The sequence below is a fragment of the Myxocyprinus asiaticus genome, chromosome 14, assembly GCF_019703515.2.
Source record: "Myxocyprinus asiaticus isolate MX2 ecotype Aquarium Trade chromosome 14, UBuf_Myxa_2, whole genome shotgun sequence".
Lineage (NCBI taxonomy): Eukaryota > Metazoa > Chordata > Actinopteri > Cypriniformes > Catostomidae > Myxocyprinus > Myxocyprinus asiaticus.
In genome coordinates, this window is record NC_059357.1 from 46,273,622 (window position 1) to 46,292,188 (window position 18,567).

Genomic DNA, 18,567 nt, shown 5'->3' on the forward strand with positions numbered 1-18,567 from the left:
TTTTCGCAATCAGAGCATTTAGCCATTAATGTGTCCATCTAACAGCAGGCTGCATTTGCACCTCTCTCCCCTGTGGTTTCCCAGGATGTTCCTCTCCTCACTGTATAGAGTTGTGCTAAGGTAATGCAGCTTTAATGACATGAGTGGCCAGCCGTTAGCAGGAGTGTTGTGGTGGAGGAGGCCAGAGAGAGCTGTTTTCTACTGATGGATCAGATGTTAGTGTGTTGGCTTATGATGGAAGATCAACAGCATCTGTGCCAGCTTCATAGCAGGCCAAAACTATCCAACAGCTACCTAAACACCTCTAGTACGGAGCAGAGACAGTGGACAGAGCTGTGTGTAGTCACTCAACGTCATTCAAGGGTGATGGAAAGATGCACGCAGACCATATAAACCTCTATAGTCGAAATTCTGGCTGCAGTTTCCCGTTATATAAGAGGGACAAGGACCAGCAGGCCTTGAGTCTAACCCAGATTTTCATGGTGGATGGTAAAAATAAAAAGTGTATAAGCATCAGACACCAGAACAAGGGCAGACGATTTAACTCTCTCCTGTCCCCCGTGAGCTGGTGTCATTGTGCTGTCCATCTCACCATGACATGTCTGAGTGTGGGCCAGAGGATACCAAAACGCATCTTTGTGTGTGAGGCCACGCCCACCCTAAGTGCCAAAACATACTCTACGCAAGTACGGAAATGCAGATGCATCTTGCAACGCAAGCTTGATTTCAGATGTTGTTGCGTTCTTAAATGTGTCAGACTGCAGTTCTTAATGCAACTACGTGTTGCATTCTCAACGTTGCCGCAAGGGCCACTACTGCGAGACTACTGGTAACTGTCAGCTCCTGCAGTGAGTTTTCTCTTTCAACTCAACTACTATCATGGCGGAGCAACAGTTTGAAGAGAATATTTCTGAACAATTAATTTAAAGTCAGTATATTTATACCAACTTACCAGAATAATAACACATCCAGTTTAATGGCACTGATGTTTGAAGATAACTCTTTTGCCCCCTTGAGTGCTGAGGTTTTTTTCTCACCATGGTAACGCAGAACGCATGTTAAAGCCTAAAGTATACTTTGGTCAGACATGAACGCTTTTCTTATTAGCAGAGTGCTTGAGCACTGAATGCGTGCAGCCTGATTTTAAACATGCAAAATGCGCATGTACCTGATATTATTTGCACTAATTTGTGGGTCCACAAGGTGGCAACACTCACATTTAAGCTATAAGAAAGATATAATCGCAGCTAAACAACAGGAGACAAATGTGAAAACAACAACAGTGGATGTGCAAATCAAAAGTGCATGTGTGAGGATTTCAGGAGATACCTGCAAATGAAGGATACTTTGACAGGCTCGCATTCGACTGTACGCAGACGCTAAGCATTCGCGTTAAAACCGAAGTATACTTTGGGCTTAAGCATGTTCAGCCAGACCGTGTGTTGGCAATGCAGTGGCCTAGCACTCATATCTGCATTCACGTACTTGAGTATAGGATGTTTCGGCCTTAATATGTTTTTGTTTGAAAGCGCATCGATTTTGCTACGTTTATGCCTCTCATCCACCTAGAATGCCATTTTCCCCCACCGTTTCGAAAATGCTCTCCTTTACCATATACAGTAACATTTTACATTGATGTTCTCTTTGTTAAAGGTTTATAAAGAGGTTCATCATGACTAACAATTCATTTACAAATGCATAATAAATCATTGATATGCAGTCATAACACCATGAATAAAAAAGGTAACTTTTATGCAATACTTGCCGAATAGTGAGCATTTTAACCTACTTTGTTATAAATGCTTAATAAATACACTTATTCATACTTATATTAATAACATGCTCTAATTCATTATTTTTGACACAAAAAAACAGACTATTATAGGGAGATTAAAAGGAGGGATTTTGTCGTTTTCTGTTTGTATTCATTACTGTAATATCTTGACTAACTTGTGTTATTCAACTTGTATATATTGTGTTACTTTCCTTGTCACTTTGTCATCAAAAGAATAGTGCTACTCCGAGTGCTGTCCCAACATAAGTCCTCTGAATAAACACTTTTAAGCTCTTCATGCTCATTTACAGCATATATCATATAATAAAGCCTGATGACCATTAACCCATACTGAACTTTATAGGTTTCTAATGTTGGCAACTCATTAATAAATGCTTCATATGAGTCAACTTTACATTAAGGTACATTTTCATAGGTTACTAATTAAGTGTTAATAAACATTTTATAAAATGTGAGGTAAAATGGCTCACTATTTGGTAAGTATTGCATGAAAGATACCCTTTTTATGCATGTTGTTATAACTGCATAACAATGATTTAAAATGCATTTATAATGCATTTATAATACATTTATAAACCCTTAACAAAGGGTTGTTACAATAAATGTTACCTCACATGCTTTGGAAAATGATGACATGAACGGATTAGTGTGAATGTGGCCTCAGAGAGATCACATTGGTTCATTCTTGTAGCATTTGACCTGTCTTTTTAATTTATCATGACAGTTATTCATTTGTATATTTTCACACAGTCTACACCCTTGTATGTGCTTTACAAGAAACATTTTGATTTAAACATAGTTTAAACTCTGCTTAAACAGTTACAATTGTCATGACACCTGCATGTTGAATTTTAAGACTTTTGCTGCCATCTGCTGGTCTCCTGAAGCATCAGAGGTAGAATAATAAGAATAATTTGAGGGGGCTCTATGCCCAGTACATGGCACTCCAAAGAAGAGAAATTATTTAGAATTCACTCAAATGTTTATTAAATTATTCTGATATAGTTCTAAAAGAATACTAACTAATAAGATCTTAAAAAAATGGCAGTTAAAAGCTGAAGTGTCTAACTATTTCTGTTAAGAGATTTGTAGGTTAATTTTCAAAAAGATTTAAACACTGTGTCTCTGTGGTGCTATAAAAATAGCTGTTTGTTTTGATTCATCCAGTTTAAAACATTGACTCAATCAAAGGTGTGAGTTGGGGTCGGGACTATCTGTTTGTTTGATCAACGGCAGATGGGGTGCGTATTCGGAAAGCTGCTTGAAACCAATGTTTATTTTTGCTTGGTGGCAAATTACACACTTCAGTTTTAATATTTTATAGAATATATTACAACATAAATGATGAGGACATTCAAATTTACTGGATATAATGACCTGATTTACACCATTTATGTTTGAAATTAATGACTTTATTGTGGTCATTGTCAATTCCGGTGAAGGGCAGTTAATAAAGTCATTAAACTGCAGCACAATGTGACTTCAATAGTCTATTGTGTTAATTACTCCCCTTTGGCCTGCCAATCATCTATTTGTTAAGAAAGATTTCCCCGCAATTATAAATTTCACTGATGAACAATGGTTTTCTCTATGAATAAGGTCTTTTGTGGCAAAAAAAGTAATTGCATTTTCTGAAATTTTCATTCTAGCCGCTTGTAAGGGCCATTCAACTTAACGTGCACTTTCAATCACATAAGTTATTACAAAAAAAATGTAATGCGGTCCTGCTGACAACCACCCACAACACCTTCACATACTGGCGTCAAGTTTTGCACAAGGAAAGCACCACTCAAATTTTCTAGAGAATGTGAAAGTCTAGATGCTCATTGAAAATAACTAAATCCAGCTTTTGTGCATCATCAAAAAAATCACAGTGCAGTAGAATATATTCCAAATGAAGGCTGTGTGTTAGCTCTCAGCGCACTGATCAACTGATCCAGGGTCATTTTGAACACATTTATCATGAGCCTGCAGCGGAAGAAGGCCAGGATTCTGAAGACTCTCTAATGAGGGAGTTGTGCTTACCAGAGGCACATTAATATGTGTAATCTGTTATGCGGTGCAATGTGACAAGACAAGGACATGTAGTGCTCTAATTAAAGTGACCTTTTCCAACAACTCCTTGAAGCACAGGCCATTCCTCATAAATGCACCATCTCACACTGAGCTCTTATTTACTACACATTCACAGCTATTTTTCCTCTTGCCTCTGCCATCTATTACACTTAATGTGGTACGGCAGAATATGCAAAACCAGATTTTTCAGAATGCAGCAGAGCTCAACTGCCACATATAATAGAGCACAAGAGTGCTGTTGAACATGCTGGTTGAACGTTCCCAAGTTTAAAAGTCCAAAAATATCGAACTTGAACGTCATTGTATTCCTGTGCAGTTTGATCAGTGAACGAGCCCACTGGGACATTGGTGTCAATCATAATAGAAGGATTTACCTTTGTCTCATTACAAATGAACAAATGGAAAACAGAGATGGAAGCACTTCAGCCAAAATGCCCTTACGACAATTAACCATGGTTATACTATAGTAATACTGTAGTAACCACAGTTTTTTGGCAGAAACACTGGTTTTACTATTTATATATATTCATTTAGCAGACATATTTACCCCAAGTTACTTACAAAATGAGGAAGGATACAGCATAAGTGATTCATCTTAAGGAGATAGTAACATGAAAGGTGCTCCATTACAAAGTTTCAGTTGTATAAGAAAAGTATGAGCCAAGACAGAGATTAGAGTATAAACAATCTTTTTTTTTTTTTTTAAAGAGTGTAGGGTTATTTGCTTACAGAAAAGTTGTTTCTTTGGGTGTTTTTTTGAAGACAGAGTGAGAGTCTGCTTCACGGATGGTTTTGTGAAGGTCATTCCACCATTGAGGTACAGTAAAGTCGAAAGTCCGGGAAAGTGATTTGGTGCCTCTTTGTGTTGGTACCACAAGGCGCCACTCATTTGCAGACTGCAGCCTTCTGGTGAGAGCTTAGCTCTGCAGGAATGATTTTAGGTAAGCTGGCGCAGACCAGGTGGCTCAGTGTGTAGCACTGTCGCCTCACAGCAAGAAGGTCCCTGGTTCAAGTCCCACTCACCCAGGGCCTTCCTGTGTGGAGTTTGCATGTTTTCCCTGTGTTTGTGTGGGTTTCCTCTGGGTGCTCTGATTTCTCCCACAGTCTAAAACATGCAAGTTAAGTGAATTGGAAACTGTAAATTTCCCATAGGTGAGAGTGTGAATGTTTGTCTGTGTGTGTCAGCCCTGTGATGGACTGGCCACCTGTCCAGGGTGTTTCCATGGCCCTACATAGGACAAGCGGCTATAGAAGATAGATGGATGGTGCAGACACAGTGACTGTTTGGTGTGCCAGCATCAGATCCTTGAACTTGATATGTGCAGCAACTGGCAGCCAGTGTAGGGAGACAAGGAGGGTGTAACATGCACTCTTTCTGGTTTGTTGAAGACTATCTGTGCTGCTGGCTACTGGATCATTTACAGAGGCCAGATTGTGAATTCAGGAAGGCCGGCTAAAAGAGCACTGCAGTAATGCTAGATAGTCTAGCTATGACAAGAGACAGAACAAGGAGTTGTGTGGCATGATCAGAGAGGAAGAGGCTTATCTTCCTAATGTTGTGGAGTACAAATCTACATGATCGGGCTGTTTTTGAGATGTGGTCAGTGAAGTTGAGCATGTCGTCGATGGTTACCCCCATGTTTCTGACTGTTTTGGATGGGGTTATTGTAGACGAACCCAGCTAAACGGTGATGTTGTACTCAACAGCAGGGTTGGATGGAAAGACAAGGATTGCTAGGTTTAGTTGAAGGTGGTATTCCTTCATCCAGGCCGAGATGTCTGTCAGTAAGGCTGAGATCCGTGCAGTCACAGTGAGGTTGTCAGGCTGGAAAGACAGTTAGAGCTGCATGTCATTGGCATCGACTGTTTAGCTGGGTTCATTCTTGATGTATTTTTCCACCAATATATTATTAATTACATCTAAAGCTTAATTTGGCTGAAAACCAAGTCAATGCTTCAGTATCAAATTAAAATAATAATGTAAACCCCAGCTCAGTTTGAGCTTCTGACTCCAATACAGACCCCAATTAAAAAAAAAAATTCTGCACAATCCACAGATATACTTTCCACTCTACACTTTCAGATTATCAGTTATTATACTATCATTTATCCTTTCTAACTTTTCTTAACCTAATATTCTAAGGGTGGGTTGCACCAATAAGGATTAAATTAAGCAGGGTTTAGAGCTAATCCAGGGTTTGTTGATCCAAGTTTTATTTTAATTTGAGTTGTGTTGCACCATATAATTTTAAATACAGTTTAACAAATAAGAAATTAAACTTTTAACCTGTGTTTAAAATGATCACCTGCGATTAATTTTGTCCGCCATGAAGGATTCTGGACTTAGCTGTAGATCGTTAGTACACAGGGCCAATCAAGGAGGTTAAGAAAATGTTGCAGCAGCGTGTACAACGTCACAAGCTTTCAAATATGGCATCATAAGAAAAAAGGACCACACGGGTCTCGGATCGACCGCCTCCTTTCATCAGCGCCACTATTGTGGCCAGAAATTAACAGCCCAGGCTGCTGACTGAAACGAGTATAAGAGAGAAGGGGAGCAATAACGATCACCTGTCACTTATAACCATTCTCATTAAATGCCAAAATTACGCTTTACTCTCGCTTCTCCTTGAGAGACCCGTCTCTGTCCGGTGTCTCTGCATGTAAAGGATGGGGACGCAGGTAATCGAGACGAGCCGCCGCACTCGCACACCGAATTTGAAAGCACACATTGCGGCCAACGGCCCAACATTTCGGACCATAATAAACATAAATAATATGATAAATGTCTCTCAGAGGGCTGATGGCACATCCTCTGTTCGTTTACCTAGTCATTCATGTTTAATTGTAGGTCTGTTTTATTTAAACCACCTCAGCTGCAAGTTTAAAGTTAAACCCTAACTGAGATTTAAATAAGAGTTTAAAGTATTGGAGCAATAGGATTAATTCAGATTTACTGTAAAATTAAAATTGGGATCAAATCGATGGTTAAAATGTAACCCTGATTATTTTTAAACAAAGTTTAAAGTTTGGTGCAACAAAATTATCAGATAAACCTTGATTTAATCTAAATTTAAGATTAATCCGTGCTGGTGCAACCCACCCCAAGTAATTTACACTGGCGGCCAAAAGTTTGGAATAATGTACGGACTTTGCTGTTTCGGAAGGAAATTGGTACTTTAGTTCACCAAAGTGGCATTCAACTGATCACAAAGTATAGTCAAGACATTACTGATGTAAAAAACAGCACCATCACTATTTGAAAAAAGACATTTTTGATCAAATCTAGACAGGCCCCATTTCCAGCAGCCATCACTCCAACACCTTATCCTCGAGTAATCATGCTAAATTGATCATTTGGTACTAGAAAATCACTTGCCATCATATCAAACACAGCTGAAAGCTATTTGGTTCGTTAAATGAGGCTTAACATTGTCTTTGTGTTTGTTTTTGAGTTGCCACAGTATGCAATAGACTGGCATGTCTTAAGGTCAATATTAGGTCAAAAATGGCAAAAAAGAAACAGCTTTCTCTAGAAACTCGTCAGTCAATCATTGTTTTGAGGAATGAAGGCTATAGGATGCTTGAAATTGCCAAAAAACTGAAGATTTCATTCAAAGGTGTACACTACAGTCTTCAGAGACAAAGGACAACTGGCTCTAACAAGGACAGAAAGAGATGTGGAAGGCCAGATGTACAACTAAACAAGAGGATAAGTACATCAGAGTCTCTAGTTTGAGCAATAGACGCCTCACATGTCGTCAGCTGACAGCTTCATTGAATTCTACCCGCTCAACACCAGTTTCATGTACAACAGTAAAGAGAAGACTCAGGGGTGCAGGCCGTATGGGAAGAATTGCAAAGAAAAAGCCACTTTTGAAACAGAAAAACAAAAAGAAAAGATTAGAGTGGGCATAGAAACACAGACATTGGACAACAGATAATTGGAAAAGAGTGTTATGGATCTTAACCCCATTGAGCTTTTGTGGGATCAGATAGACTGTAAGGTGCGTGAGAAGTGCCCAACAAGACAGCCACATCTATGGCAAGTGCTACAGGAAGCGTGGGGTGAAATGTCACTTGAGTATCTTGACAAACTGACAGCTAGAATGCCAAGAATCTGCAAAGCTGTCATTGTTACACGTGGAGGATTTTTTGATGAGAACTCTTTGTAGTTTAAGAAGTTCTGAATTATTTTTTCAAAATGTAATAGTAATTTTTCATGTTATTAATGTCCTGAGTTGAATACCACTTTGGTGAATAAAAGTACCAATTTCTTTCCATAAGGGCAAAATCTGTACATTATTCCAAACTTTTGGCCACCAGTGTATATCCCCATGGAATTCATGAATTAATGTACAGTACATTTATTTTACTAGTGACAAACATATTAATCGTTGTTTTTCTTTAGACTTTTAGGCATATATTGGTTCAAATTTTAACAACATGATATCAAAGGACCCATTGAAGAACAAGCAGCTGTTACTGGACACAACAACTTTGTAGGACATTTTATCTTTTTGAACAAAAAATGGCAGTGAAGTGAATCGTGAACAAAGTAATGAACGCAATGTCAATTTACTGAGTAAAACATTAATTAATAGCACTAACTTTGACAGTTCTAATGCTTATTAATAATTTTTTATCTTTTTCTCACACACAAACTAGGATGACCTCTGACTTAATATAGCTCTACAATATAGCACTAGAACCGGTGATGCACTCAGAGCTCATTTTCTATTCCACACGTTTGTCTCTCAATGACTAATGGTGCATTCCTGACAACTCGGAACTTTCCCACCTCCTACTTGTAAATAATGACTGAAACGCCGCCCAAGGTCAGACATTGGACATGTGAAGTCAGGGTAGATCGATCAACCCCAACTTCAGCGAGTAGTGTCATTTGACGTCATTTCCGAGATGGCGTCGACCAACGAGTATAAAACAGAGCTGGATTTTGAAACTCTTAAGTATTTTCACTGCACAAAATGTATGAATATGCAATATCCAATAAATGTACAAGAGGATGTTAAGAAGAATTGTTTGCATACCAATCGATGCCTAGGTTTTTACCTATTTTGCTCATGATATTCCCACCTCCAACTTCGACTGGTACGCAGCATTATCATTGATTCTTTTATTTCATGAAGTAACAACCTCCATATTTTAAGAGCGTAACGGTCCACTAGTGTGTTACGACAGTGGCACTTTTCCACTGCACGTTATGGTTCAACTCAACTCTGCTCGCTTTACTTTTCTGAGCTTGCTTTTCCATTGCAGTTTAGTGCCACCTCAACGTGGATGGGATTATAGGCTGATTGTCATAGTTACACCACCTCTACTGCCGTGACATCATCTTAAACGCGACACAAACATTACTGACCATAAACAATAACACGACCGCTAGCTGTTAGCTACTAGCTCATTGTGCTGCATAAAGCAGTTGTTGCATGGTGATTTTACACAAGTGTAACAGTTAAATTGGCCTGGTTGTTTTAGAAGCAAGCTTTCCAGTAGCTGGTCAACTAAATAAAGTGAAGCTTTCAAGCAGAATATAGAGTTAACGTACCATCAACAGGGCACTCTCCCTCCCATTGCTCGCCGGTCTATTGCCATAGATAGCGTCCATTTGGTCGAACCACTTCCATTTTCTTCTGTTTGAACCACTTCTGTTGTGGTCCTTGATGGTTCTGTAGTCACTTTTAAGTTTTTTAACTTTTCCCTACACTGTTGGTAGGTCCGGTGGTAGCCGTGTGCAGCAAACAGCAGAGACATTTCCTGAAAGACTTTTTCGTTTCATGTCATTTCATTTGTCGCTAACGAGAGGAACGTCTACACCTTGTTTACTGACCACGGCGTGGTTTTGCGCACAGCCATTTCTTTTTACAATTCCAAAGTTGCGTGAACAAATGATACTGCTATCGCTGTTGCTAACTTTAAAACTAGCGGGTTGATGTCCCATGTCGCAAATCCAGTGACACTGGTAGTGACGATTCTCTCTGACCAGTCAGTGATCTGCAGGGTTTTGACGTCACATTTAGTATCGGCTCGGCTCGCTTGGAAACTCGACCGAGGTGGTACTAAAAAAAGTACCAGGTACCAGGTACTATCCACAGTGGAAAACCCCCAAAAAGTGAGCAGAGTCGAGTCGAAACGAGCTGTACTGTGCAGTGGAAAAGCCCCATAAGTCACCATTTGTGGATACCTTAAGAATTAATTGGAAGAGTTGTAAACTGACACCCACTTGTCACAAAATTGTCCATATCTTCTCTTATAAAACAGCAATTTTATCATAGTAAACGCCACACATAGTTCATTCTAAAAGGAGTGTTTAGTGTAAAACTTGTTGAAGATTAGCGGACAGGCGGTCGATTCATTAAGTGATAAGCTGTTTCCTGACATCCTGTTTCCTGCAGTTTATTCAGCACACAGAAGCATCTCCTCCACAGACATCCATAAAAAACAAACACACACATCTTGTCTCCTCTTCAGTGTACCGCCCATAGGATGTCTATGGGACTGCCACGTTATGCATTTTGTTGCTAACTTTGTAGGCTCAACCTGGTAGAAGGACTCTTGCATAATTATCACTTATAATTATTCACACTACAGCTGGGCAATATGGCAACAAAAATTATATCTCGATATTTTTCAGCAAATTGACGATATTCAATATATATCACAATAATTATGTACAGTATATTTGCTCTAAGATGGTTTTTAAATCAGATTAGAGTCTCCAGTTTCATCCGATATGCGATTTATCGCAGAACGCCACGCTGCTAAACACAATGTACATTATAATGGACAATAGCACAAGGTTTTTATTAGAAATCCTATATTTACTGTGCATCATTACATTGAGTAAAAAAATGCTTTCAGAGGCTTTATATGGAGTTAAGATGAAAATAAGGTGCACTTCACACTGTTCTGAAACCAGTGCAGACAGACAGCACACTGGAGGTTAAGTCATTCACTAAATAGGGAGCAAGGGAGCATCCTATAACTCTGTATGCAGCTAAGTGCATTCAATTCTAAAATCCGACCAAAAGTTCAGTTTCAGGCTGCAGATGATGTTTGGACCACTTAACATGTTTGGCAGATATGGGACAATTTTAATCTGTACATAGATTCAGAATTCATAATGTATAATTTTATTTGAACATGGTTGGCAGTGATTGGATGATGCTGGTCATTACTTTGAATAAGAATTATTTATTCAGCTTTACAGAAAATCAGCTGTAATGTCTGTAACATCTAAAAAACTTGAATAACCAACACTCCTGGAAACATAATAAACAATTTGATGAAAAAAGTATGACTTTCTAAGTCTTAGTGTTATTTAAAATTTCACAACGTAGTCTCGCTGTCCACATGAGGACATACATTTTTAGGAAAACTATTTGCTCTCGATTTTTTTTTTTTTTTTCATGTTTATTAGCAGTCACACGTGGGGTCTCAGGAGGATACTGTCAGTTTATTTAGTCAGTCTCATCATGCAAGTTAAACACACACAGATTTGCTTAAGAACATCCAACTTTATTTAGAAATGTAGATGATCTGAATGTAAAATGTAATGTACATCTTTCAATACAAAAAAGATATAGTAAAATAAACAACAATCTGTAAAATGCAATCAGTTTGAACAGCACACAAAAACCAACCTCCACAGGGTCTGGATGACCTGATGTCTGGGTGAGCAACCAGCTTTAGAGTTGGCTGGGAGGCAAGAGAGCAGATTCTGGAGAACTCAGTGCCACTGTGTCAAAATTACAAGGAAACCCCCACAGATTTACCCATTTCACCATGTTACCATCAGCTCAGAGTCTTTAATATTGTAATGATTGGCTGATTTACACATAAGCTACAGCACTGCAATGAGTTCACTAACTAGCCGGAGGTGTATTGTGGTATTTTGGCATGTTCGGTTACAGCCATTTAATGCCTCCTACCTAAATGTGCACAGCGTAATTGCAGTATGGTCCACATCAATATCTGATAATCCCTATAATAAGATAAAAAAAGAAACACAATAACAACAGTATCCCAAGTGCAAATCCCCACTACACTGTGTCTCAGAATATCACTAAACCTGTCAATATTTCACCCCAAATCAAAAGAAAGAAACAAACAAATATATATTCTGCAAAAAGAAAATGAAACTTACATTTAGGACCATTAAAATGTTGTGACAACTAAGCACATTGTTCTAAAAATTACTGTAATGCAAAAGAAAACAATTATATACATTACAATATATTATTATGATATATTGCTATAGTTAAAGGAGTATTCCGGGTTCAATACAAGTGAAGCTCAATCAACAGTATTACCCAAAAAATTATTTAGACTCGTCCCTCCTTTTTTCTATTTTTTAAAATCTGTTACATTGAGACACTTACAATGGAAGTGAATAGGGCCACTGTTTGGAAGGTTTAAACAGAAATGTGAAGCTTATAATTTTATAAAAGAACTTGCATTAATTCTTCTGTTAAAACTTGTGTATTATTTGAGCTGTAAAGTTGTTTAAATCATTGTTTTTACGATGGTTTATGGTTTACGGCTTATGTCGTCATGGCAACGTAATTGTAAAATTGGTGATAACTTTCCACGGATGTGGTTATTAAGTGATTTTATCACACTAAAATCATGTTTATAAGCATATTGTTTACATCTTGTGTCTATACTTTTGAAACAGTGAGTATTTAAATGTTTACAGATTGGCCCCATTTACTTCCATTGTAAGTGCCTTATTGGAACCTCAATTTTTGCCTTTTTTTTTTTTTTTTTAAAGGAGGGACAAGTAGAAATTAATTTTTGTGGTAATCAACATTATGACACAAATGCTGTTGATTGAGCTTCACTTGTATTGAACCCGGAATATTCTTTTAAGTATCCATAAAATGTGGTAGTATTTCTTGTACTACCTTCATGTTTTACAGTAATGTGAATCAAATGAATGTTAAAATAATAATAAAAGTTAAATGTCCAGATGCATTACAGTAATGAGACTTTGGTGGGTAAATGTGCTTAAATATCATGAAAATGTCACAATGGTCCTAAAATGGGTTTCCTTTTCTTTACTCAAAATATAATTTCCAAGTTTTTTCTTCTTCTGAATTTGCCATGAAAAGTAACTTGTTTCTGTGAGTTTCATCCACCTATTCTCAGTTCAGCTCTCAATGCTGACTGTTAAGAGGACAAATACACAGTGTAAATATCACAAAAGTTTGCATCATAGTCAAGCCGTTATTGCTTTCAATGAACACTTTTGTGCTCTAGTTAGTTGACGAGTTTACAGTACCAGGGCATATTTTCCATCCAAATACATAACATGAGCTCTTGGAGAGAGATGTAGAAGTAGGAGGAGATCTGAGTTAGGATGCGATGATGGACTTCAAGGGGTCGGTATGGGCATAAGCGTGTCCCTGAAAGTCACCTGTGCTTTGACTGAGTTCGGCTTTGTAAGCTGTGGAAATGGGCCTCTCTCAGGACCCGGTTGATGTGTTGGTACGGGAGCAGGTTCACGGGGCCCGACTGCTTGGAGGCACTGACGGGACTGCAGGGGCTGGGGCCAGTGTGCGGCCCGATAATGTCCGGTCCACAATGACTGCTGCTGCTGCCAGCGGCATGTTCTGGACTGCTGATGCCACTCTCACTACTGGAAGACTGCAGATGAACACTGGATCAGGTTAGCAACACAACATCATAGCAGCTAAGTTCAAATAATATGACAATTTCTGCACAGACAATTGAAGTAATGAACAGCTAAACTTGAACTAAGTTGCACGCTAGTAAGAATGCGTAACTTGCGTTGCAATGCCCTACACGTAATAACGAAATATCCTAAACTGTCTAAAGGTGAGGAATTCACAACAGAGTAACCTTTAAAATGAGCTAATACTTCAGGATATTTATTAGATGCTATTATTTCAGGAGCTCAAGTTTTCAGGACAGTTTTCTAAGGTTGTTTCATCTCACATATTAAACATATACAGTAGAAGTCAGAAGTTTACATACACTTAGGTTGAAGTCATTGAAACTCATTTTTTAACCACTCCACAGATTTCATATTAGCAAACTATAGTTTTGGCAAGTCGTTTAGGACATCTACTTTGTGCATGACACAAGTCATTTTTCCAACAACTGTTTACAGACAGATTGTATCACTTTTAATTGACTATATCACAATTCTAGTGGGTCAGAAGTTTACATACACTAAGTTAACTGTGACTTTAAGCAGCTTGGAAAATTCCAGAAAATGATGACAAGCCTTTAGGTAATTAGACAATTAACTTCTGATAGGCTAATAGGCTAATTGGAGTCAATTGGAGGTGTACCTGTGATTGTATTTTAAGGTCTACCTTCAAACTCAGTGCCTCTTTGCTTGACATCATGGGAAAATAAAAAGAAATCAGCCAAGACCTCAGAAAAAAATTGTGGACCTCCACAAGTCTGGTTCATCCTTAGGAGCAATTTCCAAATGCTTGAAGGTACCACATTCATCTGTACAAACAATAGTATGCAAGTATAAACACCATGGGACCACGCAGCCATCATACCGCTCAGGAAGGAGACGCATTCTGTCTCCTAGAGATGAACGTATTTTGGTGCGAAAAGTGCAAATCAATCCCAGAACAACAGCAAAGGAACTTGTGAAGATGCTGGAAGAAAAAGTAGACAAGTATCTATATCCACAGTAAAACGAGTCCTATATCGACATAACCTGACAGGTTGCTCAGCAAGGAAGAAGCCACTGCTCCAAAACTGCCATAAAAAAGCCAGACTACAGTTTGCAAGTGCACATGGGGACAAAGATCTTACTTTTTGGAGAAATGTCCTGTGGTCTGATGAAACAAAAATTGAACCGTTTGGCCATAATGACCATCGTTATGTTTGGAGGAAAAAGGGTGAGGCTTGCAAGCCGAAGAACACCATCCAAACCGTTAAGCATGGGGGTGGCAGCATCATGTTGTGGGGGTGATTTGCTGCAGGAGGGACTGGTGCACCTCACAAAATGGATGGCATCATGAGGAAGGAAAATTATGTGGATATATTGAAGCAACATCTCAAGACATCAGCCAGGAAGTTAAAGCTCGGTCGCAAATGGATCTTCCAAATGGACAATGACCCCAAGCATACCTCCAAAGTTGTGGCAAAATGGCTTAAGGACAACAAAGTCAAGGTATTGGAGTGGCCATCACAAAGCTCTGACCTCAATCTGATAGAAAATTTGTGGGCAGAACTGATAAAAGCGTGTGCGAGCAAAGAGGCCTACAAACCTGACTCCGTTACACCAGTTCTGTCTAGAGGAATGGACCAAAATTCCAGTAACTTATTGTGAGAAGCTTGTGGAAGGCTGCCCAAAACATTTGACCCAAGTTAAACAATTTAAATGCAATGCTACCAAATACTAACAAAGTGTATGTAAACTTCTGACGTCAACTCTAAAATAGGGATGTGCCAAGGTGATCGACTAATTGACAAGTCATCCAACAACTAACTAGTCGATTAGTGGGGTCGAATACTAACATTAATATTTTTAGTGGTGGTGGTATTAATGGGAGACACAATTCTCAAATTAATAATAGAGCAAAAAAGAAAAATAAACAATCTGTTCGTTTTGACGAAAATCAACCCCTGGGACATGAAAGTGTCCGAAGCTGGAGCAGTTAAATGATAATCCTGGTAATAAACGATGTGTTGATGACTGATTGTCTCACCTCAGACTCCCATGATTCTCTGGCAGTGTCAGTGCTCTGGAGAGTTGAACTCAGTCTTTTGGACGGAGGCATTTGAACATCTTCACCATCACCTTCAGCACGCTGACGCTTCCTGTAAAACATGATTAGAGGTAAAAGACTGTCAACAAAACGATACGGACTAAAGTAGCATCATTGTGAACACTACCAATCGCGTCGACCGTAATATAATGTTTGCTCTTTTCTGTGTTTACTTTTCCAATTTTGTACTGTATAATATAATACTGTAATATAAATTGTGAACCCTATTTTTAATGTATAGATTTCTAAAGTCCTGTGTTATCGATCTACACCAGCAAAGGACCGCATCATAAACGTGTTGACGTTGACATCTCACCCGTTTTCTGTTAGCATAATGTCTCCTGGATAAATCCCACAGCAGATAAAAAAGATATAGTATCTTTGATGGTTTTATTCATCAGCATGCGCTCTTGAATCAGCTCTGTTTTGATCAACAGTCTGCTGTGTCATGCTACACTGCACTACTCATCATCATCATCATCACACCTCTGCTACATACACACCAAATATACACATCCCTGTTCAAATGAGAACTCGGAAAATTATCAATCCAATACAAACAAAGAAAAGGCGACAGTATTGGATTAATTCTCAGGTAAGTGATGTCTCCAACTGATCCGGCATAGCTGCTAGCGGACACTTCGCAAGCCGTGAAATCACGCGTTATATTCCAATGTTTACCCGCTGTGAACGTCTTACAGTCGTTCTCACCTAAACGGAACAAACGAAATAACGCTCTCCGTAAGTATCTCGCGGTTATTATTATTACTGAATGAGTCTGTGCGATACAAAACAAGCCACAGCGGCTGCTGTTATTTACATTCCAGAGCGCGTGCGCGAAACTCCAGCCTGATAACAGGAGGAAGCCGCGGGATTGGGTAACCCAGCAGTGACGTCACTTCCGATGTCCTCAATCAGTCCTTTTTTTAATATAATTTTTATTTTTATTTTTTTTTAAAAATTTATACAACAGTATACAAAAATATACAAGTTTACACACACACACACACACACACACAAAAACAGCCAGAGTGTACATTCAAATCTCAAATATTCTATATTCATGAAAAACTTTGCAAGTCTTCTTTGCTTTTTTATTACCAATGTTCTCTAAACAGGTGCTATATTCTTTAGTCTCCTGGAGGAAGTGAATAAACTTTGGCTTGGAACTTGACCATTTCTTTTTGTGTATGTGAAATTTCCCCAAAATAATAAAAAGTTGTATAAGAAAAATACAAATCTTATTGTTATCTACATTTGAATAATACATACAGATGTCAAAATCGTTCAACCCGACTAACATATCAGTTTTATTTCTAATAAAGTTTTCCATATCCACCCAAAACATCTTTGTGTATACACAATTATAAAAAAGATGGACATTAGACTCTTTTTCTAATGAACAAAAATGACAGGAATAATCAATATCTAATTGAAACCTCTCTAGTACACTTTTAGCTGTATGTACAATTTTAAATGTGACCTCTTTCAATTTATTGTTTACACAAAATTTTTCACAAATTTTCCATGATTTGCTCCAGTCTATATTTTTAAATGCAGAGGTCCATAATAAACCTTTGTGAGTAGCTGTTTCATCTGTCATGTTGATTAGTACGATTATGTTTGAGAATGCCTATATCGCCTATAAACATGCTGTCTTTTACAAATCAAATCTCAGAGACATCACTTTCATAAGCTTTAACAAACTGCACAATTTGTTGAGGTATGGCATCATTTGGCAGGCAATCAAAATTTCTCTAAAAATTAATATAAAACAATAAATTGCCATCTGAATTTAAAAGTTGTCTAACTAAAACAATATCTGATTAATTTTTATATTGAATACTTCTATCATTCCAGATAAAATATTTGTTTGGGGTAAAATTGTTTATACACCAGGCCCCATCCAGGCCCCAACAACGCTTGTTTATGAAATTTAGCTAATTTCACAGGTAGTTTATCAATGTTATAATCACATCTCTCAAAAAGTCTATACTAACCATTTGATAAAAATGACATTTTGGAAATGTGTGCCACATGTTGTTCTCTTCTTTCATAAATTTGATTAAGCAATTAACCTTAAAAGCATTATTCAGTGTTTCATAACTAAGTGCAGCTAAACCGCCTTTACTCTTTTTATTACATAACATTTCCTTTTTCAAATAGTTCTGTCTGTTCCTCCATATAAAATTAAATAATATTTTTTCTAATTCCTTGCATACTTTAAATGGCATGTCTAATGCTAAATCTACATATATACACTGATCTTGAAATCCCTTCTGCCTCAGATAATAAAACCCTTCCATTCAACGATAAATCTCTTTGAAGCCATGCATTAAATCTTATTTTAGTTTTGTTAATTATAGGTTCATTGCAGGAATGAAGCTGTGTTTTACATGATCGGAAATAATGCAATTGTACAGAATGTATAACAGCAACTAATAGGCCTAATATTTTAGGAATACCTCAAGGGTGTAAATAAGAGCTATTCATCTCTGGTATAATGATGTGTATTCCAGGAAAGATTATTACTTTGACAACTATAGGCTATATTACATTTTTGTGTCATGTTATAAAACATGATCGATGGGTTCACATAGGAAAGCTAAAGCTTCCTAAACAGTGTTTTCTTAGCAACTGCCTAATGCGTGTAGAATTTACCAATCGTACTATGACAGAGGCTTGACTCATGAATATTAAATAGATCTGACGTTCCTGAAAACGTTCTTGGAGCGCCCTGTTACATGACCTTTTTAATATTCATGAGCATAGCGTCTGCTTAGGATTGTCTGCCTTACCGTTACGCCTACTGGCCGAACGTTACAAAACCTAATGAATATTTATGAGCCAAGCCTTGCCCATTAGGACGTTAAACTCGCATCCCGGAAGTGTATGGTTTTATCGCACCATCAA

At 38.0% G+C, this 18,567-nt stretch overlaps 1 protein-coding gene across 1 annotated transcript; it reads right to left on the reverse strand.

Annotated features, from left to right (window-relative positions):
- Window positions 1-11,389: 11,389 nt before the first annotated feature.
- LOC127452186 (protein FAM104A-like) lies at window positions 11,390-16,494 on the reverse strand. The gene is made up of 3 exons (XM_051717491.1): window positions 15,971-16,494; window positions 15,595-15,706; window positions 11,390-13,540 (listed from the first exon to the last, which is right to left on the reverse strand). Exons 1-3 carry the CDS (start codon window positions 15,985-15,987, stop codon window positions 13,307-13,309), a joined length of 363 nt encoding a protein of 120 aa, XP_051573451.1. The 5' UTR covers window positions 15,988-16,494; the 3' UTR covers window positions 11,390-13,306.
- Between the last annotated feature and the right edge of the window lie 2,073 nt (window positions 16,495-18,567).

What these genes read in the sequence shown, in the direction of transcription:
- LOC127452186 (XM_051717491.1), bottom strand. An exon ending in GAGAATCATGGGAGTCTGAG is followed by an intron (nt 13,541 to 15,594) that starts GTGAGACAATCA and finishes GTTCATCTGCAG; the next exon opens with TCTTCCAGTAGTGAGAGTGG.